This window comes from Xiphophorus maculatus, chromosome 11, assembly GCF_002775205.1.
Source record: "Xiphophorus maculatus strain JP 163 A chromosome 11, X_maculatus-5.0-male, whole genome shotgun sequence".
Taxonomy (NCBI): Eukaryota; Metazoa; Chordata; class Actinopteri; order Cyprinodontiformes; family Poeciliidae; genus Xiphophorus; species Xiphophorus maculatus.
The window spans coordinates 15,818,410-15,842,739 of record NC_036453.1 but is presented as its reverse complement, the minus strand read 5'-3'; the positions used below and the strand labels follow the sequence as shown (position 1 = coordinate 15,842,739).

At 39.3% G+C, this 24,330-nt stretch overlaps 1 protein-coding gene across 1 annotated transcript in view; it reads left to right on the top strand.

The window, feature by feature from the left end:
- Positions 1-5,767: 5,767 nt before the first annotated feature.
- The window catches only part of LOC102219138 (opioid-binding protein/cell adhesion molecule-like), a 151,302-nt gene continuing 132,739 nt past the window's right edge, over positions 5,768-24,330 (top strand). The window contains exon 1 of the mRNA XM_005803528.2: positions 5,768-6,326. Coding sequence (XP_005803585.1) covers positions 6,169-6,326 — 158 coding nt within the window. The 5' untranslated portion in view covers positions 5,768-6,168. The remainder of the gene's footprint in view (positions 6,327-24,330) is intronic.

Sequence of the window (24,330 nt, the reverse complement as noted above, 5' to 3'; positions counted from 1 at the left end):
AGAATGCCACTGCACTGTTGGCCCGCTCACGTTCCAATGTTCCTGCCTATATTCAGTCCCACTAGAGTGAAGAACACACTGCCAATGGAGACACTCCCACTTGGCTTGAACCTGAACAAGACATTAACCGGCTAGAATGAGACTTGACATTGGGGAAGCGTCTAAGCGAAGATAGCATTCAATTTGTATGCTGCTCAGCTCTGGAACCTGAAAACCGGAGATGTACAGAAACTGTTGGCTCTTTTAAATCAGGTCTGAAAACATTACCGTTGACCAGAGCTTACACATAAAGGTCAATGATTGCTTTAGCACATGTTGGGACTTGATGAAACGTTTTCAGTGGTATTGTGATTGTTTCATGATGGTGATGGCTTAGTTTTTCTATTTGAAGTGTGTGTTCTTTTCTAAAACCACTTTAGCACTTTGATTTGCCCTGTGTATGAATGGTACTAAACACACTTGCCCTGCTGTACCTTTGATTTCAATACCGTTTTATGAAATTCAAAAATCATTTATATAACCCCATGCATTAGATGAGATGTAGGTGTCTGAAATTTGAGGTCTGGCCAATACACTTCTTTCAAAAGCTTTTATTGCATCCCAGGGGGAGCAACACAATGTAGAAAATTGCCATCATTGTCACAATTTAACAAAGAACGGTTTGAATGTAGTATTTAATAACCAAATATCTATGTGGCGTAGATTACAACTATAATCAGAATCATTTGTCTTTTCATGACTGGCTGGGACTGCAGGTAGCCTGACCCCCCTCTTCCCCCATACATTTTAAGAATTAAAGGGCAAGAATCCTACCATGTTTAGTCTGTAAATGAATCAATCAAAAACATCAACTTTGATGCACTTTTTAAATTTAAAATGTTAAGAGACTGAAGCTTTGAGGCATACATTTAAAATATCTTGTGATCTGAACATTTTTTGCCACATGTCTTCTACAGTCCTTACAAACGAAATGATCAGAATGAGTGGGTCTGATATTAAAACAAATTATACATGTGGTTTATTCATAGGCGTTTTGTCTCTTGCTTGGTGTGCTTTAAATGTTTTAGGATCTTTGTGATCTTCTGGATGAGTAGTTGATGTGCTCTTGCAGTAATTTTGATTTCATTTTCTCTTAATAAATTCAATTGTATTTTGTTTACTGTATGCTGTATTTGCTTGGGCTGTCTCTGAGTGACTGTGTTTCTTGATGTGAAACATTTTTCATGTAAGAAAAACATAAAAACAGAGAAAATATGTAAGAAAAAACCTGTTTCACGGCACTGTAGATCCTCGTGACAAGGATCACAAAGCTTGGTGAGTAAAACAAGGTTCTGATAAGGAAAAATAAATAAATAGGGAGGAAAATGTGATTTAATTTCAATCGATTTTTCTGTGCAGTATTCAACTGTAATATTACAGTGTTACGTCCAGTCAAACAGAACATTATTACGAGCAACAAACTTTGTAGGTTGAGGTCATTAAAAGAGAACGGTTTTTGATAGGTTTAGAGATAGAGCAGGAATGTTGTCCCTTCCTCTACCCTTGCTAGAAGATGTCCTTAACCTATTTTTTTGTCTCGCCTTTAACTTGAAACAGACTGCAATTGCATTGAAGAGAATTTAGCCAGAGGCTCTCATTTTTAATACGAACTAAATACAATTATTGTGAAATGTCACCTAATATGCTCGTTCTATATCAGCCGGTAACCTACTAAGAAACTTCTCTCATGATGATACCGCGCCATCCGCAGCTAAACTGGTGCTCATCAAACTCATGTGCATATATTACTGTGTAGCTGCCACTTGGAGTCAGTCTCAGTGATATATGGATCAGTCTGATAGTGTTGGTGCTGCTATTAGTCCGCCAGGGCCGACCCAAGCCTCCATGGGGCCCTAAATGAAATTTGGTTTTGGGGCCCTTTGTTTCTGCTAACAATGTGGACTGGCTGCAATCAACAGTTAGAGGATTAGATCATTTGCACACCTGCTATAAACCTATTGCATCTCTGATGGTGCTGTTTGCATTATATCCTATGCAAACTGAATATAATGTATTCTAAAAATCCTAATATAGGATACATTTATTGGCCAGTGGATTTCTGGGCGCCGATTTCCTTAATTTTGGGGATCGCGATCGGCTACTTACAAGTGAAGCCCATCTTATCTCCTGATCTTACTTTCATCGGAAAAGGTTTAAAAATCAGTCGTTGTCTTCTTCTGCTCTGCAGTGAGAGGTTTGACTGACAGACCGGCCCACAAGGTCATGTCTTTGACATTTTCACCTCCATATTCTGTCTTTTTCTGTAATGTCTTTAGTTTTTAAAACTGACTTTCCAAAGAACATTTTGTCATATCCAGTGGGTGGTGCAGGTTGCTACAAGGGAGAAACAATGGCCTGAGCTTTCTGCTAAATATTACACTAAACAACCGCTAGCGGTGTGCTAACAGCCTTCAGATATTAGGCAGGAGTTTGTTCATCCAACTAACTCCCATCCAGTGTGTGGCGCAGGTCAATAGTAGCCACGCAGGCACACCCGCTAGAAGGAAACAAACACTTTCAGTATGAAAGTGTTCCAGTACAACACTTTCATTCTATTTTCTGAGAACTTGCCAGAACTTGAGTTCTGCAGGAGCGCAAGGAGAAAGGTTTGAGTGAACATTACAAGTTCTGCTTCCCCGTTTCCTGTCAGCCTACTATCATATAAGGGACACTAGAGCCCACAAAAGACCCCCTGGAGAGGTAAAAAAAATATATAATAATAATATCAATATGAAAAGGCAAAAGAAACAAACATCTGCAATTTATCTCAGACAAAAATAAGAATAAATTTTTAGGTCCCCCCCTATCATTGTTAGAACAATGGTTCAGTCCAAAGTGGAACAACAGCTGCGCTGAACAAAGGCTGGCAGAGCCGCTGAAGTGAGGAGCTAACTGTTAGCTGTGGCTCTGCAGCACAAATAAAAGCCCCTCCAGTAAGTAAATACCAGTACTTACAGGAAAAAACATGCAAATATTTTATTTAGTTTCACTGCTCAATAAGAAGAAACACATTGACAATAAAGATCAGACTGCAGTTCGTTGTTTCATTACTTTGGCTGAATCATGATAAGCTGCCTCTTTAGCAAAACAGCTACAGTGCTTTCATAGACCTAAGCTTTTTTGTCAAAGGTAGCAAACATTCATATTGAGATTTTTTAACTTTAAGTTAAGTAGAAGAGTTTGAAACGGGAGGGAGGGGCTGACCTTCTGTTCCCTTCGAGAACAGAAGAGAGAACAAAGAAAAAACAGAAAGTTATGCCTTTATTTTTATTTCTCACTGTCTTCAACATAGAGCCTTTAAAACCACAAAAAAAAAATCTGAATATTTTTCTACATAAACCCTGGTGCTTTAAGTGTTATGTTTAAGTTATAATACCCCCCAGATATTAATTTCTATCTACTTGTTGGTTCTCAGTCATCCAGGACATGGCAAAACTAAAGAAGGCTTAAAAATAAAGCAACTTAACAAGTTATAATTTAAATAGGCCATAACGTGTATTGGGAGCCATTTCAATAAATCAATGTTTATGAGGAATTTTATTAAGAGGAGTTACTCATTAAAGCTTTTTTTATTTAGAACCTTACATTTTTGTAAAGGTGTAGCAGAGATTAGATCAGTGAGACTGAACAAAACTTGTATCTGAGCAACATTTGTGTTGTGTCTACCACTAGGTGGTGTACGAGAATAGGATAGAGAGGAGAGAGAAGAAGAAGAAGAGATAAGATGGAGGAAAGGAATACTTGATGTTACCGAGTTATGAATAAAAGCTGTTAAGGGTTCTTTGTCTACTTGAGCTTCTACCTCATCCTAGCTTCCAAACATAACAATTTGAATTTTAGTTTTACTTCTCAATAGTTTGTTGATATGCATTGCTAGTCATTTTTGGTCCTGCAGCATGAATGTGGTTTGAAAACTTTTTTAAACCATATCTTACGGTACATTTGATTGTAATTTTGCCGACCCCCCCAAAATTGCTCTTAAGAAATTTTCCTGTTTATGGTCCCTCCCCCCCCCAATAATGAGATGGGACTTACACCCTTGCGAAGTAGTAAAAGCCTCTATCCCGCAGAGGGATGCATACAGTAGTTCACAGCAACATGCTATGGACTCCGCACATGGGGAGCTACGAAAGATGAACGTTTTCTGTGACAGTAGACGGCAACAAAAGTTGAAAATTTTTCAACTTTCTTTTGTCCCACCACTAGCCCACATGTGCACATTCACATGTACAAGCTTGACATTTCACAAGCACGGCCGCTTACGCCAGTCGCTTTGCTGTATGAGGTGTCAGGACTGGGTTGTTTTGTATGCGTTTTGATCATCTTTCGTCATTAAATCCTCAATACCACGCGTCAATTTCTCGGCCTGCTGCATTTGGGTCCACCAATGATATGAGGACAAGTGCCTGTCACCTCTTTGTTGCATTAACGGAGAGGGGCATTTCTGAATCAACGTTTAAAACAAAATTCATTCCCTGAATATAAAAACCTGGAAAACTGAGAATCTTCAGACATGTTCAACTTGAGACATTAATACATTTTTAGAAAACATGCACACAGTGACAGATTTTGATGTGGGATAAGTGGGCAGTTGCCCAGAGTGACATCAGAAAGTGGTGGGACACATAAGAACTAGAAAATAAAATATCAGCTGTCCCCTGAAAAAACGTTTGCTGCTACCCGTACGCATGTGTAGTGGAGTAACTTTTTCTCAGTTGCTGTTGAGTACTGGGAAATTTACTACAGGACAGGAAATGCCACAGTAAAGTATTTTCTGTTGGAAGCCAATCAGATGCAGAGAGACATATTTTTGAAGTAACTACTTATCAGTTTACTTCATGTCATCTTATCACACAACTAAAGACATGTCTTTGAAGCTTGGACATGTTTGAACGTGACTACATGTCATGTCATGTCTGCATAGATTAAGAAAGGACTACGTTTAAGTTCTGGTTTCAGCAGGTGCAGCCAAAGTAAACTGGGAGTATTTCTGTGGTCACTTTATTTCAATTAGTTAAAAAATATCAAATTGAGACACATTTAAAGTTTCTAACAAGCATCCTAATACATCGTCTATTTTCACTATGTCAACAAAATGCCCACAGAGGAAAACCTTACCCCATGTTGTGGTTCAGCTCCGGCTGCTGGCTCATGAAAAGCATCGACAGCAATACTGAGAGCAGATCAGGTATGATTGTTGGTTTGGGATAGAATGCTTGGTTAAATTTTATGATCACTTATTCTTCCCCTACAGCAGCAATCTAACACATGGATATTTTAAAACACACAATTGATCACCTGTCAGCGATTTAAATGCATAAAAACATCAGGTCACTATCAGTATATTATTTTCTTTGGCCAGAGAACCAGAGTTGTATGCTGGTGTGCATCTTTAGAAATCTTTCCAATCTTCGATGATTAGCGTGTAGCTATGATTCAACCATCGTGGAATATAATAGGAAATAGCCCGAGGTTATGGATAGCAGGCATATTTCAAGTTATTTAAGTGTCCCATATGCAGAACACAGGGACCGCTTGGTGTTCCATGGACCACAACTTGGAATCCCCTTATGAATTGGCAGGTATGTCCACAGGTCCTCATGGTGCAAGAGTACCAGGACATAAGGGAGAGAGAAAAAGAGGGAGAGATACAGAGAGAGGGACACACACACACACACACACACACACCGAGAGAGAGATGTGTGTGTACTTAATTAAAAAAGGATAGTGAGCGGATTCAGCCGCTTGCTCTGAATGCTCTCAGCTTCTCACCGCCTCACCCCGACGACAGAGAGAAAAGGACGCCGCGGGAGGGGAGGGAAACGTACAGGAGCTCAGGCTGATGCATCTGTGCCTCAGCATCCATTTCACAGAGATTACAGTCGGGAGCAGAGGAGACGGCGCGCATTTCTCCCAGAAACGCGGTGGTCTTGCTGAGAACCGGACAGAACGCATCTCTCCGGCGCTACATAGTGGCAGCAAATCTGTGTGCCAGGAGCAGAGGCTGATAAGGACGCAAAAGGAATATATACGACCGCGTTAAGTTTGGGTTTTTTTCTTTTTTTAATTATTATTATTTTCTGGAAGTTGCTCAGTGAAAGAAAGAGAAAAAGAAAGAAGCAAACAAACATGGGAATGTGTGGCTACCTGGCAGAACCTGGGAAATTCCTGGTCGTCCTCGGACTTAAATTGCTGCTCCTTGTGCCTGCAGGAGTTCCAGCCAGGAGCGGGGATTCTGCACTGAAGGACAACATCACCGTGAGACAGGGGGACAGCGCCGTGTTAAAGTAAGTCTCGAACTGTTTTTCTTTTTTTAAAATTATTATTATTATTATTATTATTATTATTATTATTATTATTATTATTATTATTATTATTATTATTATTCAAAAACGATGTGCTCCTATTGGGCTTTACACTGTGTGTTGGTCCGAGGCACAGCAGCCCCGGAGTTAAACTGGCTCAGAATTAGCGCTTATGGAGCACACAGATGCTTGTTGTTGTGTGTTTAACTATGTGCGACATAAACGAGTCCTGGTGCTAAACTCGGTGTTTACAGCCGGGCTCGTTGCCCTTGAGTGTTATTGATCTGCTTGGTTAATATCTTACTTAGGATGCACAGCTGATGTACTAAAATGAAGTGTCAGCAGAGGTGTAAAAATGATGATGGGCTGCTAATGTGAAAGTTTGGAAAGATTCCTTTGGAAATGAGGGCGTAGGAAGGCTTTTTTGAGCTCCTTAAACTATTTCCGTTCCTGCAATAGGCTTCTATAAGCACCTGTAAAAAATATTGAACCCATCCCACTTATACAAAAAAGTCTCACATTCTAACAGACACACACACACACGCACCCCCTCCCCCCCCACACACACAGTATAGACATGTTATAGATGCTGTTGTCTGGGCGTGTTTTGGAAGCAGTAGAGTATGTAGCAATTGTTAAAATCTGCCCCACTAAATAACTCTATCTATCTATCTATCTATCTATCTATCTATCTATCTATCTATCTATCTATCTATCTATCTATCTATCTATCTATCTATCTATCTATCTATCTATCTATCTATCGTCTGTATGTGTGTATGGCTTATCTTATGAAATTTTTCAATAACAAATCTTTTCAGTGTTTTAGTGCTTACTGCATAACAAATGTTTCTAATTGAAAATCACATCTAATGGCACAAATTTCCAGCACTCAATTGCAAAAAACTATAATTTTATTAAATTCTTTTCTTTTTATTCTCTCTGATGTGTGTGTCAACCACTAAATTTTTGGGATCAATGACAACTCACAGTTAAACGGCCCTTCTTTGATAAGCTGTCCAAATTTTGGCCACATAGCATCAAGACGACACCCAACGGTCAATAAGCAGTTCCTGGGTATTGTGAGCCTTCAGGCAGGATGTTCTCTGAGGGCAGACGCCACCGAACTGTCACAGAGTGTCATTAACAGATTGCAGAGACACACAGAGTCTGGAAGCTTCACAGAGAGACTTAGAAGTGGATGTATTTTGGCCAGATACCATGTTGATGACTGCTTCCTTAGTAACAGTGTCCTGTGGAACCAGATGGGAAATGCTATTTAACTCCAGGCACATCCAAAGGGAGGTGAAAGACTCTGGAGTGTCACATCCACCCATATAAAAACCCTGCTTACGTCAGCATGGTCTCTGTGTGAGAAGACCTTCCATGATAATTGACACAGCATTCATCTTGAATGTGTCAGCGAGCATTTACTCTAGATGAGGAACCAATGGGCCTCAGTACAGCAATTTGAAGAAAGCAGATTTCTACTGAGCAGAATAGAAAACCACCAAGACTTGTCAAGGAGAATGCCATGCGTCAGTTGCTGTTGCCAGTGAATGAGCCATGGGAGGAGGCCGAGGGTGACTAGACTCAACCACCCAGACTGCAATACTGACTAGACTCCAGTCAATACTGAAATGCCATGTACCTTATGAATGGTAGTTTAAAAAAGTAACAGTACCTGAATAAAATCATTCATCCAATTATTGTGGCATCGCAAGAGTGACTTAGGTCGACTTTCTTCTTCATGGATGACAGTACCCAAACATACTGAGGTCACAGCATCAGGGAATGACTCCTGGAGACTGGTTTTCCTCAGATGAAGATGTTTCACTTTCTCCAGACGTAATCCTCTAAAAAAAAAAAAAACCTCTGGCATCTATTTAGTTGTCATCTAAAAGGTTATACATTCACACCCAGTACATAAATGAACTGAAGGTAACCCTTAAACAAGCGTGAAATGTCATGACTAAGCAGACAATAAGTCGAGTACTCAACAACATAACATAATGGATGCTCAAGGACACGCAAGTTAGTGTGTTTCAATTATCTAGGGATCCCACTTCCCCCTGGGGTGTTTGAGAGGAGGATCTGACTGATGGTCAAATATCAGAGTTAGGAGGAGCAATGTGGCTTTCATCCTCAGGGTTAGGTCTCACTAAAATTCCTCTGGCAACGCCTAGGTTCCCAGTAAATCGAAGAAAGTAATAGTGCTGTAGAGTGCCTTCGTATAATTTGAGCCTTATAAGTCATTTCTACTACAACAGGCTTAAATAGACGGAGATCAAACCTTTGCTCAGTTTTTCCGAAGATGTTTCTATAGCTTTTGTAGTAACTATCCGTTCCAGATGCAATAACCAACTCCTTTACGGAAAGAGAATTCACCCTGATGATGATGAGAAAAAGCGGGCTCTCACCGTGGTGTATTGCCAGTGAAGGGTGGCCCACGTCTCCAGGAGAGGTGACAGATGGGCAGGCTAGGAAGTCAGTTTCAGCGGGGAATAAGAGACAGTTGCAGAAAACGATTTATCCTGAGTCTTCGGCACCTGTGGTAAACCCCAATTCTGCTGCTGACCTGGTAGCTTATCATGGATCCAGGGTCAAATTGGGTCTGTCCTTCTCTTCCCCGTCTTTGCTGCAAACCTAATCCAAATCATTACATTTATTCACATAACGTTTTGTATACCAAGTTTATCCTGCCATGTTGCCTTTACAGAGAGTACACATAATCCTGGCAAGCAGTTCAATCAAGCTATACTTGTTCCGTCTTTCCTAATTGGACTGCTGTAGATTTAGACATTTCTCATGCTAAGCGAGGGCTGTTTGAAGTCGGAATTATCTATCCGACACTTTCAGCTAGAAAAGATTGGCAAGCTGTGACTCATTTTTCTTTCGGCAAAATGATGGAGACCAGCATTTTGGAAAACCTTCCCAGATAACATGATTCATTCTATTGGAGAGAAGAAAAAAAAGTCTGCTTTTGTCGAGGTATTCAAACAATACAATATAAAAATACTTTATTGATCCCAAAGGGAATTAAATGCTGTTATAACTCATATTAATTCCGATTCTTCAAAGAGTTATTGTAGATTGTGATGGCTGTTAACCTCAGCAAAAGAACATTGGATTTTGTTTTGATGGGCATGTGATTTAAAATTCTGTTTTCAGTACTAAAGCCGCAGTTTTCAGCTGCTGTTCAATCTTTTAGACAACCATTAAAAATACATTTTTTGTCATTCATTTTAAAAGAGGTAAACTCATATATACATTTATTACACAGTGATTGATTTCAAGTATTTCAGTAAATTCTGATGGTTATTTCTAACAGCCTACTGAACGAGATGCCCATGCATCATACATGAAATGCATTCAGTACACCTTCAGCTTGTCTGCATTGTTGCGTGTGTCTCTCATTTTCATCATGACAGTACTCCATAGATTAGCTTTAGAGTTTAGGTCTGGCGAGTTTACTGACCATTTAAGCCCAGTGATACAAGGGCAGTTAAAGGAGGTTTCAGCACTTTCTGCAATGTGGGCAGGTGCCAAGCTCTGAAGGAAAATTAAATCAGCATCTGCAGAGCTTTTTACCAGTCCATGCTCAGGCTATGGAACCTGAGTTGATTTCCAAGTGAAATCAGAAATGTTCTTTCATCGAAAAAGATGACTTTGGAGAACAAATTAACTTTCTAGTCCGTTTTATTCTTAGACCAGTAAAGATGCTTACTATAAGAAATGTGAGAGTTGTAGCTTATGTCCTAGATTAATCTGTGTGCAGTGGTTTTTGAACCTCTGACTGTAGCTGCAGTCAACAGCTTGTAAATCTCCCCAGGCTCTTAGGTATGCTTTGTTTAATAATCCTCTCATGACAGCAGTAATCCATGTAGCTTGTGCTCCTTCTTTCTACCACACATTTTTCTTCCACTCAACTTTCCCAATGAGTAAACAGCCAACTTCTTTAGCAGTGACCTTTCATGGCTTAACCTTCATGTAAAGAGGGTCAGTGACCGCCTGCTGTGGACAGCTGTCAAATCCAGAATCTGCCTCACATTTTGGTTGGCCACAACGTCAAAATATGATGTTTGTGCATAAACTATTTTTGGATCTTAGCAATACTCTAATTTCCTCAGAGACTGGATTGTAGGTTTTGTATTTATCTGAAAGCCATAAAAATGGTCAGGCTTAAATGCTTAAATTATATACCCATGTTTAGGAGTTTGCTTTTTGAATTAAATTACAAAAAAAAAAATAATAATCAACAACTTTAAGATTATAGTCTCACTCGTAGAGATGCATTTGATCCACCTTTTGGCCACATATTTAGGTGGCCAAAAGGTATAGCTAAGCCTTATACTTCTTGCTAGATACGTAGCTATGCAGCTTATCTTTTGGCTCATAGGTCATCATGCACCAGATCGCCACAGGGAGGGTGCAAATGTCTGAAGTAAAAATCTGCTTAGTCTTTATCTTCTTCACTCTGGTCTGTGCAGCTCCTGGCCTCCGTCTAAGCCATTCCAGATTTGTCCTGGCTCTCACTGATTAGCAGCCCTGAAGAGACTTGCTGGTTCTTCTAAAACCATTACTTTAGCAGCTTTCACTCTGGATTTTGGAACATTGCTGCTTTCCTTTTTCTAACCATTACCTGGGCCCCTCTCAATTGGCAAGGTATCAAAGAAGAGGTGCAGCTTCCATGACACAGGGTTGAATTCCAAGCACAGTGTTAAAAGGTGTTGAAAGTGGACCAGGGAGTTGACAATGCACTGACCCGAGGCTCCACTGTGCTCCTCCGCACTGTGTCCAACCGGCCGTCCCTCAGAAGATGAACCGGTTGTCAGTGAAGGAGCCACACAGTCCCAGGGAACCAGACTTTATCCGCCCACATTGCTTTGAGTCTTTCCCTAGGTGCAGAGGAGCTGGATGGTGTTTAAAGAACTAGAGAAAAAAAAATAATTCTCATGCCTCTTTCTGGCTTCTGTGGGTGGGAATAATCCCTGCAGAGTTGGCATGTGATTGCATTGTCCACACGTTTGACAGCTATACTGCTGCATGCGCTGAGCAACCTGCGGCTGGAGCCGTGATACCTGTGATACCTGTGAAGCAGTGATCCTTGCCTGTGAGGGGTGTCGGCACCGAAATGGCAACGATGCAAAGGTTTGGAGGGACAGCTGGCTGGAGAGGCTCAGGCGCACAGGGGAGGGCTGGGGCCAGGGGCCACGCACCGGAGGCAGGAAGCAAAACAGCTGTGAGGTTGATTTGTATTTGGTACACATATTGGATCGGTTAGACTTTTTCAAATTAGTATGCATGTCATCATTATTAAGTTCTATCTAATCAGTCTTTGGACACATTTGGGGAAATGATTTCCCGTCTGTAATTTTCATGTAAACACTGATCTGCCTTTCAGTTCGTGCCAGTGTAAAAGTAGCATAAGCATCAGTGGTATTTGGAACAGAGCCACCTTGAACTCATGATTGCCTCACTTGCAGTCATTTCCTTCTATTAGCTAACAGAGCTTTTCTTATTGAGTTGATCACAGAAAGCAATTTACACTTCACATAACCCACACCAGCCCATATTCACAGAACTTCTAACAGTACATTTGGTCTTTTTTTTTTTTTTTTCCTTTGCACTACTTTTCCCCCCACAATGAAAGCATTAGGAGCAATGTCGGGCATGGTGTCTCACAGAGACAAAAGGACACTTTGACAGTTAGCAGGAAAGGACAGGTTTTCATCCGACCTTACTGCTGTTATATAAACCCTTTACCTTTTTAGCCACTGCTGCCTCTTTAAAGAATCCCGTGGCAGGAATCCTGATTGCTGTAATTTCTTTTAACATGTGGGAGGAACATTTTGTTGCAGAATATTTTTATGAGCTTACCACACTAATCACTTAAGCACTAAACCTATCTCAATGCTCCTTTTTCACTTTTTTCTTTGGTCCTAGCTGCCTGCCTCCATAGCATTTTGCATAAACTTTAATAAAACAAAACAACAACAACTAGCCAAATGAATAAACCATACAGAGGTCTCTGTATTTATTAATGAATTGTATGACTATATGTATTGCAGTAGAATGTGAGGATCTCCTCAGAGCAATAATCATTCTGCATCCTGGTTTTTGCTCATCTGTGGCCTTGAAAGTGCTGTGAAAACCTAAACTCAATGATTTGGGTAGGTGAGCAGGTCCTTTTAGAGATGGAGTGTATTTATTAATTTAAGAATTCTACTTTATTCTGATTCTCAAATAAATACTAAACTAATTTAGTATTCAGAAATGTTTCAGGATTTAAACAGAATTTGATTCAGGCCCAAATTCTGTTCAACATTTATTACGTTTATTGTAATGTGTGCACAAAACAAATCAAGACATTTCTACAAATTTGGCATTTCTCAGCTGAAACAAGAGAATTACCAAATGCTTTCTGTACAACACAGGGGGAAAGTAGATTGGATGTTTGCTTCGTTTTGTGCTTTGATGTCCAAGTCTGACTCATATTTGTCCCCAGGATGAACTGCAGATCTTCCACAAAGACTTATTTGTATCATGTCTCTAATGCTGTCCCATTTTACCACAAAATTCTGGCATTTTTACAGTAAATCAGTCAAACTGTACATGCAATAATTACCTGGGACTTTGCTGCACTCTGGCTGACTTTAAACATATTTTTTTTTATGTTGTGTGTTCAGGTCTGCTAACACAGAACTCTTCTTTATGTTGCTGTACATTATTATGTCCAATGCCTTTGCCAATCCAAATGTGTACCATGGATTATAGCAAGCAGATCCATTTTTACAACAATCTTGGGCATACAAGACCAAAGTTATTCATGCTTGTTATTCATGTTATCCATAAATTTGGATAGCAAATTAGTTTTGACTGAAACAGATGTAAATTTTTTTTAAGTGACCCTGGAAAAGACCACACCTAAACATGACAGAGAATCTGTTTGGGGAACTTAAGATTAAAGCAAGAAGGGCTTTTGAGATGTTTTTAAAGGAGGCAAAATATTGAAGCATCGCAGTTATAGCAAGTGTTTGATTGCTGTGATGCCAATAAATATTTTGCCTTTAATGACAGCGAAAGACTTTAATAATTTTTTACATCATTTTTAAAGGATAGTTTCTTCAAAATTCTTACTCCTTTGGCAAAGATTTGCTATCTTATTATCTTTCTCAACCTTCTTTCATAATACAAACAAAAATCTTGGTAAGCCAACCAACAACTATTAGACCTAATAGTTGGGTGTCAGAAGTGTCCCAGGTGACACTAGAGCCAGGTCTCGAATGTTTAACACATGGAATTTGACAGCTGAAGCCATTTATCTGTTTGTGGTGGTTCTTAAAGCACCGACTCCAGCTGCAATCCACTCTTTGTGAATCTTCCCCACATTTAAAAATGGGTTTGGTTTCACAATTCTCAGGAGGCGAGTATCCTTGTTGCTTGTACACTTTTTTCCTGCCACATCTTTTTTTCCACTTCACCTCTCTATGAACGTGCTTGTACACAGAGCTCTGTGAACAGTCGGTCTCATTAGCAGTTATTCTTTTGTGACTTCTGCAAAGTGTCAATGGTCGTCTTCTGGACAACTGTCAAGTCAGCAGTCATTCCCATGATTGTGTAGCCTACAGAACTAGACTGAGGGACCATTTAACGGGGTATGAATAATTCTGGACTTAACTGTATTGACCACTTTGAGTAATCTGATTGGTGCATCTGGTCAGATTTGGTTTCATATGCTTATTTCAGTTCAGTTTAGTTCATTTTTTTGTGCAGTTTGCATCTAATACATAAATTGTGTATCTCTATACAATGCAATTTATACCAATACTCTTGGCTAAAAATGAAATATTAATTCAATTTAGTTATATTATAATGAGATCATAATTAGTTGATCATAAACAGACAATTGCATCAAAGATTAACTTTACTGCACTCCCTCAACCTGAGCAAATATGGAGCAATGGTGGAGAACAACAGCAAACTGTTAACTGGGAGAAACGTCAAGAAGAAGAAGGCTAATGGTCTGCCATCTACCGTACCGGCTGGGAGATGAGATGACAGGAAAACGAAAGAGTCAGACATACAAGTAGGGCATATTTTTTATGGAAGGAGAAAACAAGAAGAATATAAAGTTAACAGCAGCAGTAACTGCAAGTGCGTCTAGAATGAGTGAAGAGAGCAGATCAAAAAAATATATGGCAAACAAACTGCAGAGTAACTATAAACCAAAACCATTCTCACTATAAGCTTAATTAAAAAGAAAGCTTCAAGTAGACAGAATGACTGTCTACACGATACAAAATGAGACCTGGTTCCACCACACAGCAGTCTCGTAACTTCAACATCCCGTTGTGTTTATCGAGGTTACCATCAGTAAACTTACAGTACGATAGAAAAGTGGCTTGTTGGGTAGAAATTAAACAATCACCTGCCTCAAATAAATTGAATTTGGTCACTCAGAGTGTCGTATGTGAAAACAGATTAATTAAATTTTACCCTGAACTGAACTAATAACCTCTGAAGATCAACTAAACTGGATAAATATAAGCTCTCTTTTTACTTGTCATCAAATCTCTTGCAGCAATTTGGGATCATCTGAAAGGCTATTTTTTTCCTTTTGTTTATGTGGACAATATTATAAAGAATCAAAGTAGTTTAGCAATGAACGAAGCGACTAGTTTGTGGATCATTTTAAGGCTGAATTTTCCAAAGATATTGGCTGCATTGTACAGACGAAAGAAAGTTCTGAAAAATGTTCTGAATGGGAGTCAAAGGACATTTGACGCCTAAGTTCATTATGGATTCGACTCACTGTGCACATGCTAGCTTTGTGTCTGTGAGGGTGTTTGAGCAGATCCACTGACATTTATCCTGATATAAAAATCGTTGACAGTGTAGGATCTACAACAAACCCTTTGGCAATTGGATTTGAAATGATCGAGCCATCTCCCAGTTCATGGCACATTTTATTAGATCAAGTCTTTTGTTTACTGATGTAAACACTCTTCACATTAAAATCTGAAGGCTTTCGTCTTCTGATGAAAATATGGAACTAATTAACGAGTCCGGCCTACTTCAGGTTTCAGGTATGAAACATGGGTGAAAAGCACGCATTTATATTAATAATTAATTAACATAACCTGGTAATCTTCTCTACTTTACATAATAAAGAAATGGTGCTTAGAACACAAGTGCATAATGAATGTAATCTTGGCAATATCTTTTAATCAATGATTGCAGCATCTGCTTCATGATTTCCTGATATATTTCCCAGGGGAATATTTTTCTTCTAGGAAATTGCATTATTAGGACAGCTAATGAGAGACCCAAATAGATATTATTATAATATAAAGAGCGACACCACATCCAACCTGAACTTAGGCAGATGTGAGCAGGAATAATTGCCTTTCACTGTCATTCAAATTAAGCTTCAGAAGGAAGATTTGCTTTTGTTTTATAAATAAATCATCAGGAACATACACTGTCATTCCTCTTTTTGCAATATGGTGTGCTATGTCCTTTTCCCTGTCTGCTTAGACTGTCTTTAAAGTCCATTTCATATCAACAAACAGAGCGGATATTCAAATCAACGCATTACAATCAAATCACGCGTTACTGTTTGTCATGTGCTATTTTATAATACAGCACCAGTTTCGTTCATAAGGGGACACGGTAAAATGTTTATGCAGTGATTGATAAGTACGCCATCATGTTATGTGTCCTCAGAGTTCTTGGCATCTTTACATTATTTCCTCTTCAGGGGGAAACTGTGCTGCAGTGTCAGACTCTGTCGACTGTAGAGAGACTACAGAGGGAAAGAGCTGCAAGGAGCTGGAAGCACGTTATGTGTTCAGTCATCCCCAGTGAATCCATGAGCAGTCCAACACTTTTGTTCATAATAAGAATGTATTTCTATACTAATTTTATACCTATCAGATCATACTTTGCGGCAATCATGCATTTAACAATGTTAATTCAAATTTTCTACTAGTACGGCTGTTTGTGCAGAGAAATTGTCAGATTTATTGTGTCTCTCTATTTTTCTCCATTATGCTTATAACTTATTTGAATGAGATGTTTAGCGTTTAAACGAGATTAGAAACTTTTGTGGTTACTTCCAATAACAAAGGTGACAATATAGCTAGTTCAGAGTAGTGTCTTTACCCCCAAGCAGACTCTGTTTATCACATTACAGCACAGAAAAATATGGATGGACATGTAGTTTAACACTAGGAGTACTAGGTTGTAATGCTTGTAATGCTTCCTGTTAAATAAAATTCATACCAGATGTCTGAAAAGAAATCAAAGCAAATTAGTCCACAAATGAAGTTAGCGATTTAGTAAACGTTACTGCTCCTATGTGCAAATCCATATCAGCTAATTTCTTATCAACTGGTAACTTATAAAACTCTAAATGTTACAGTGCTAAGTTTTAGCATAAAACAGCCACAGTCGGGTGCTCCTCCTAAGATTTCTAACAGACAATTAAGGAAGTAATTAAATGATTTGCCCGACAGTGAAGGAGCATTCACTGTGACCTTCAGAAAGGACCCTGAAAACAACTGGCACATTTAAGTAACACAGCTAACCCTAGTGGCCTCTCTAGTTTATTTACTTTGGATCAACATTATCAGCTTTTTCTTCTTTTGCTCTTTCCTTTGGTTTATTATTTTTGTTTGAATTTCCTTTTAATTCTTGTAAAGCACTTTGTATTGCCTTGTTGCTGAAAATGTGCTATATAAATAAAATTACCTCTACCTCTCGCCACACTCACTGCTGAAGTAAAAGCATGATAAAGTTTATTTAATGTTGACTGCAGAACACCTGTAAGAATGTAGTTTGGTCAGATAAGGCCAAAGCTGAGCTCTTTGGATGTTACGGCTCACACTATGTTTGGGCGAAAATTGTTCCTGCTTTGGTGAGGAAAACAAGCATGTTTACCTTGTTTGGATTTAGCAGTGTGCGCAGGTGGTTAACAATTTTTACCTACGTTTCTGAGGACGAGTTCAGAAGGTCTGCGCGTGCTGCGGTCAAATGAGCCGATACTTGGGAATATGCGGTCAAACCAGCCGACATTAGCTCCTCTTAAAGATTTGCTTTTGCTTAAGACCGGTATGAACGTTTTCCTGCCATTTGTGGCATCAATTGGGAACATCTGTCATGTATTTTCCTTTGGGAGATATTTACAACCAAGGTGTGTTGTGTCCATCTGGGACTGTCCTCTTCGTATTTAATCGTGTTTTGTATTTCTGTGAGTGAAAAGCTTTTGCACAGTTTGTTGATAGGCTGCAGCGGCTGGTGATTGTGTAGCGTAATCAGCCGGACCGTTTTGAGTACTTTTCTGAATCAGTGCAAGGGCAAACAGCCACCTCTTCATCCCCTTTAAAGTCAAAGTAGTACCAAATATGCAACTTTGCACTTTTTGGCAACTAATTCCACTTTTTTTTTTTTCTTTTGCATTCTAAATTGGTAAATAAGTCTGTGCATGTCTCTATTTTTCCAAATTGGAAATGTCCAATTGTTTCCTGCGCTAATATATCGCACAATAATTATTTGCTGGACTGACAAACATTGGTAGGGAAAATGTTGCATATCATTTAGTAAATCCTGTAATTGTGTTCAACATTTGTTGTCTATGCCATTAATTTTTTTCCCAAACCTAATTAATGCATATAGCATATTAGCTCAATAGCATCTATTAGTTATAAAACAATATTAATGATAAAAATCAACTAACTTAAGTCACTTGAAAATGTAATATCTTCCATGGTAGGTTTTAACCAAGGATTTATTTCCCCTGAAAGCAACGAGCTTCAGTGTAAGGGCAACACGGTGTGGTTGTAAGTGAATTTTCTCACCTCCGGCTCAGCTACCATCACCTGTGCAAAGCCAATAACAAGGACTGCGGCTGACGTTTGACCCCATCGCTGTTTGTTTTTATTGAAGTGCAACATACCTCTAGGTGTTCTGGCAGTTTCTAGCTCTTTGAATCTGTAACTCAACATGGAGCGAGGACAGCAACTTATTACTTGAAATCTGCAGGTGTGTCTCCTGTCATCTAAATGGGAGCACTTTAGTTGCTTGAGAGGCAGCCATCTGTCTGCGATATACCGCAATGATTGACCTGCACTGGCTGTTCCTGGTCTGCAGAATCCAGACCAGGTCACTAACTTGTTTTCTGGATCAACCTTCTGCTGTCCGAACTCAGAGAATAAAGCTTAGCCTATTTAAATACTATTTTTTACGACTACCTTCTTTTTTTCTCACTCTTTAACTGGCCTGTGTGTGTGTTTGTTTCTAATACCTTGTGGGGACATATACTACGTTGTGGGGACACACTGCTCCCCACAAGGGGAGCATTTCCCCTTGGTCCCCACAAGGGGAAATGCTGTTTGTGGGTCAGGGGTCAAATTTAGGACTAAGGTGTGAATTGAGTTTTGGTTAGGGTTAGGGTTAGGTATGTAATGGATAGGGTTAGGATAAGGGCAAAGTTTAGGCTGTAGAAATGAATTTAAGTAAATGGAAAGTCCCCGCAAAGATAGGTGCGCAAACGTGTGGGGGTGGGGGTGTGTGGGTGTGTAGAAAAAAAAAACATATAAAGGAGGATCATGAGTTAGCATTTTCCAATAAATTACATATTTATTTTTTATAAACAGCTCTATTTTTGAGACATATCTGAAGCACAGATCCAGTAAACTATCTTTAATCCACAGTACTTCCACTGTGGATTAAACAACAGTGGACGTACATTTCCCACCACATACGGATGACTGTCTCATGTGCTGTGTTAAGTTTTAGGTATATATATAGTCACGATGCTAAAAATTCAGTTCATTGCTTGAAAATTTCACTGTGCTGCTTCCTATCAATAAACATGACATAAGAGAAAACAGTAGTGAATAAAAAGACATAACAATAACTTTCAGCTACAGCCTCTCAATAATAACTAAGTCGCTGAACCTTGACTGAAAGGCTTCTGGGATCCAGCTCTAGGAATCCTTTTGAAATGCCTCAAAACTATTTCTGATACTCTTGGGTTATTTCAGATCCAAAGCGTAGGCTAGTCCCAACAGAGAGCAACAGCCTCTGCTGAAATCCCAAAGATTACTGAGAACAGTTATTCCCTCAATTTACAACCCTTACATCGGTAGATTCGACTGAGCTGTCTCTGTTCTGCAGCAGGTAAATCTTCATCACCTCTTCAGCCAAAGCCTCTTAAATGCAGACATCAACAGCACCAGCAAGCTTAATGCCTTTTTTTATCCCAGATATTTCTAATCATGCAAAAAATGTTTTTTGTGTGTGTGTGTGTGTGGGGGGGGGGTACCCGGAGAAAACTCATGCATGCGCAGAGAGAACATGTAAACTCCATGGAGGAGGACCCCGGTTCAGGATTCAAACCCATACCCTTCTTGCTGCAAGGCAACAGAGCTACCCACTGCGTCACTGTGCAGCCCTGAACCACATAATGTCCTCTTCACCTGATTTCAGAATTCAATTCCCCCTGAAGAACATTGTGTGGTCATCTTTATCTCCTCTGCTTGATAATAATCACCGGCCTTTCTTCTTCTTAAGGCAGGTGCTAAGAGAAAAGAAAAATCAATATTCAACATGCCTGATTAGTTTATTTTTCATTATCAAATGCTCTGCCATATGTTGAACCTCTCAATAAAATTCATAAAATGAGTAAATAGATTCTTATGTTAACTCAGGGTAACTATTCTACAGTTGAATCAGCTTACTCTGAATATATTTTCTACATTGTTTTAATTGGTATAAAAACCAAAATCAATTCAAAAACTATAAGCCTGTGGCTATAGTTGCTTTTCCCCCCCATCGGCCAGCCATCTCATTCAAAGCTCTTTCCCGGTCTTCCTTGATTGCACACACAGGAAGTACTTCCACCGTGAAGACTCACACAAATTATTTGAGCAAAGTCAACTCAACTCCGATTGTGAGCTTGCAAGAATGCACATTTTATTTTTTAGCGCATGGGCGATGCGGAGCTGCAGGGGAAACGCAGACCGGCAAAACACCAAGACACATTTTTCATAAGACACACCAACAGTTCATATGGCCTCCGGCTAGGTTTTAATGCCATATGCATTTTACACTGGAGAACAATAAAAATTGGCACACTGACAATACTCAAAATGCAAATATGAAGCCAAGCCAGGCTTAATCCATGGAGCAGCAATCTAAATGTCTCTGACAACTTCTGCTTATGACTTTCATCCATAAAAAAGAACATGAAGCAAACTTTTTAGTGTTTTTTAAACAGATCCCCCCCCCATGATTCTGCTGAGGAACTTGTTTCTTCTTGAGGATCATAAAGGTTTTCAGGTTGGTCAGTGGATCAGGGGTGTAATATTATCTGGACTGAGCAAAAATATTGTTCTAGACTCACTTTTTGAAATATATACCTCTGTTTAAAAGCAGGGAAATAAAGCTGCAGATAGAAGTTACATATTATCCATGAAATGCTTTAATATTATTAGTTTTCTGATTCTGATTTTGACTGTGAGACATGATCTCGAATAGCAACGGGAAGAAACAGAAATATTACTACCATCCCTGGGATTCTGACCCGTTTCTCACTGATCAGGTCTGACACTAAAAAGATCTCTTTTCTTTTTTTTCCAGGAGGTTCACCCTGCTGCATAAATCATTTACCCGGCTTAGAGTAGATAGGAGTTAACAGGTTTATCTCGTATTTGTTCAGAGAGAGAGTCTTCAAACCGACATAATTTCATTTTGAAGAACAATATTTTTAATACGAGTGGTAATAAATCAGATAAAAATTGTAACAAGAAAGTTGCTTTAATTTGAGCATAAAGTGTCCAGTACTGTGCTTCATTTTTCTCTTTTTGCATTTTTCCATTTTTAAGTGCAGTTAGAAAGAAAGGTGATTCGCTGCTAACAAGCTCCTGCCTCACTGTTTCATCACACTTAACAATCTGACCCAAAACACGGCTATACACCGCAGCTCTACTAACAGGGAGTTAGTTAGTTCTGAAAGTAATATGACGGTAATGAGCAGAGAAGGGTGTGCTCCTGTAACAAGCATGAAGGAACGATGATAGAAATGGGCACTGAGCTTATTTGCGTCATTCAAAATCTTGGAATCATGTATCTTTTGTTTCATTTCAACCATATATCAGTGATTTTAATGAACTCAGCCACTCATTATGAAACACGATTATGTTTCCTGTCTGTGTTCAAGGCAGTTTTTTATATCTCAATTAAAACAGAAAAAAAATCCAAAGTTTTTCAGTAACAACAAAAAAACAAACTTACCAATTCTGAGGAGCAAAAATGTATCTAACACATCGCTTTTCAAAAGGATTCATAAACTCTTTGGAATCAATTTAGTTCAGTGTAGAGCTCCAACCACTACACATGTTATCTGAAGCACCTTACAAAAAAAATCCATATCATATGCTGAAATATATAATCCATTCAATCCAGTCAAACAGACAGATTCAAAGTGGGCACGTGCTTTTCGTTTCCACCAGTTATTAAACTCTGCAGCCCCACTTTGTCATGTTTACCAACACAAACATTGATGAATTTTATTGGGATTTATGACATAGACCAACATGAATTAGTGTTTACTTGTGAAGTAGAAGGAGAGAAGGCGTGGTTTTCCACATAACAAAAAGACATTCCTAGATTCAAGCCCCTAAAACGGCAGGCGGGTTAGGGAGCACGAGTTTGATTAAAGTAGAATTAAATGATGACCTACATGCAAAATTCTGTGTGTGGCAGAAAAGAAACCATACACATCCTGAACACAGCCTCGCCATGGCGAGACATGGTGGTGGCAGCATCATGCTGTGGTGATGCTTTAGCAAGGTCAAATAAGCTGGTTAGAGGAGATGAGAAGATGGATGGCGATAAAGCGTATTCATATGTTAGAATGACCTTGTTGAAGTCCGGACCGAGATCCTGCTCTCTGCGACAGGTTTTGAAAATAGATGTTCACAGCTGCTCTCCACCCAGTCTGACTCAGATGTTAGAAGGTGTTAGGAACATATCCACCAAAATACACCTGTAACTGTACTGATTAGTGTTTTGCAAAGTACTGTTGCAGGTGGGGTTATTGGCATATACTGTATATACTTGATATACGCTGGAGGTGCACTGAAAAATTGTGTTAATAGATTTTCTGACACTTTTGATGATCGGTCAATTCTTAAAGTGAAACTTACCCCCAAATCAACTTTTTTTTTGCTGACAATCTTTTATCAGAACTTTTATGTTCTTTTTCAGAATTCTCAATTTATTCTTCTGTGCGAATTTTGACATTTGGGTGCAATTTGTTTAGTTCGGCATTATTTTGCCTTAGACCGTCTCGCTGCTGGCCTCCGTCAGTCGAACAGTGCTTTCTTATTGGTTGCAGCGGTATAACTCGGTACAACTCCGTCGGATCTCTGCGTTTTGATATGAAGGCATGCACTGCAGTTATTCATGGATTCAAATCTCAGCTCAGGTCTTTCTGTGTAGAGTTTTTGTGTATTGCCTGTGGAGGTGTGGGTTTTCTGTGGGTGCTCTCGTTTCCTCACACAGCCAATATATATTTTAGGTTAATAAGCCACTCTAACTGGTGGGTGTGTCTCTGTGATGGACCCAAGGGCTTTTTTTGGTGTGGGTGCAATATAGAAAAATCCAACTGAATAGACTAAATTAAATGAAATTCAAATGTATTTAATGAAAGGGTCCTGTAGTGACTTTGCATGTCATTGCGCATCTACCACTTACTGAGAATGAGCCAAGAAAGATTCCACCTCTCTTTTTTTCTTTCCTTTCAGTAACCACTCAGTGTGAGGTTTATGGTTTCATTCAAAGTTGGATAGTAGCAGACCTAGCATGTTTTATTTTTATAACCCCCGTCTGAGATATGCTTCTCATAACACAGGCGAAGGGTCTTATTGCTTCCTCTTTTTTTTTTCCTTAAAGGATACTGTAGAAACATTTCGCCAGTCAGAGAAACACCAACTGGATATAAAGTACCAGAGGATAAGGGTCAGGCTCCCATGCACCCACTCTCTAGTAGTTCACATGGTTTGCATCAGTCTTCTTCTAGCTTTCCCCAAGACATCCATCTTACACAGGTTGGGTTACAGCACCCTTGTGTTGCCGTAAATCACCGAGATAGTCATTAATTTTTAATATTCAGCAACCTATGTGCTGTGCTGCAGTCCAACTAGCTCCTCCACTTCTCTCACTAAGCCTCATCCATTACAGCCTGTCTTCGCTGTCTCTCCACTGTGCATGTTTGGCTGCACTTTTCTGATATCATTAATACTCATCAAGAACACGCTCCGTTCATGGCACATTCTGCCAGGCAATTTACGCCCTAATGCCTCCTCCCACCTACCTCTCCCTTCTCTTTTTAATACATTACCATCCTTCTCACCCATCTGATTCTATTCATAGAGTGGAGCAACTTGTGGACAAACTTCAGTCCAAAGATTTCCTTACTAATTGGACCACATTTCAGAATCCCTGAGGCACATTTAGTAGGATTCCGTATGTAATTAACCTGAGAAGGTTTTCGGATATTCTAACTTCGACACTTTTTATGGAGTAACTGTGATACGTTTTTGTATAAGATTTGTTAAATATTGTGGTGTGATTGCAATGGAGGGTGTACTACACTTAAATAAATTTGTTCTCCTTTGTAGAAGTGTCTCATATATCCACAACTTCAAAGTTTAGTTTTCTGCAATAAGGACTGTAATTTTTATTTCCCTACATGCAAAGCCTTGCAGTTAAAAAGAAACATAGCAGAGCTTTTAGGCCAGATTTTAATTATAGTGGCTTGCAAAAGTGTTACAACAAACAAACAAAAAGACCATCACAAAGTGGTATACAATTGTGAAGTGGAAATTCAAAACAAACCCCCCCCTGAAAAGTCCAGTGTGCAAAAGTATTCAGCAGTTAAAGCTGCAAGACTTTGAGGGTATGTCTCTATCAGCTT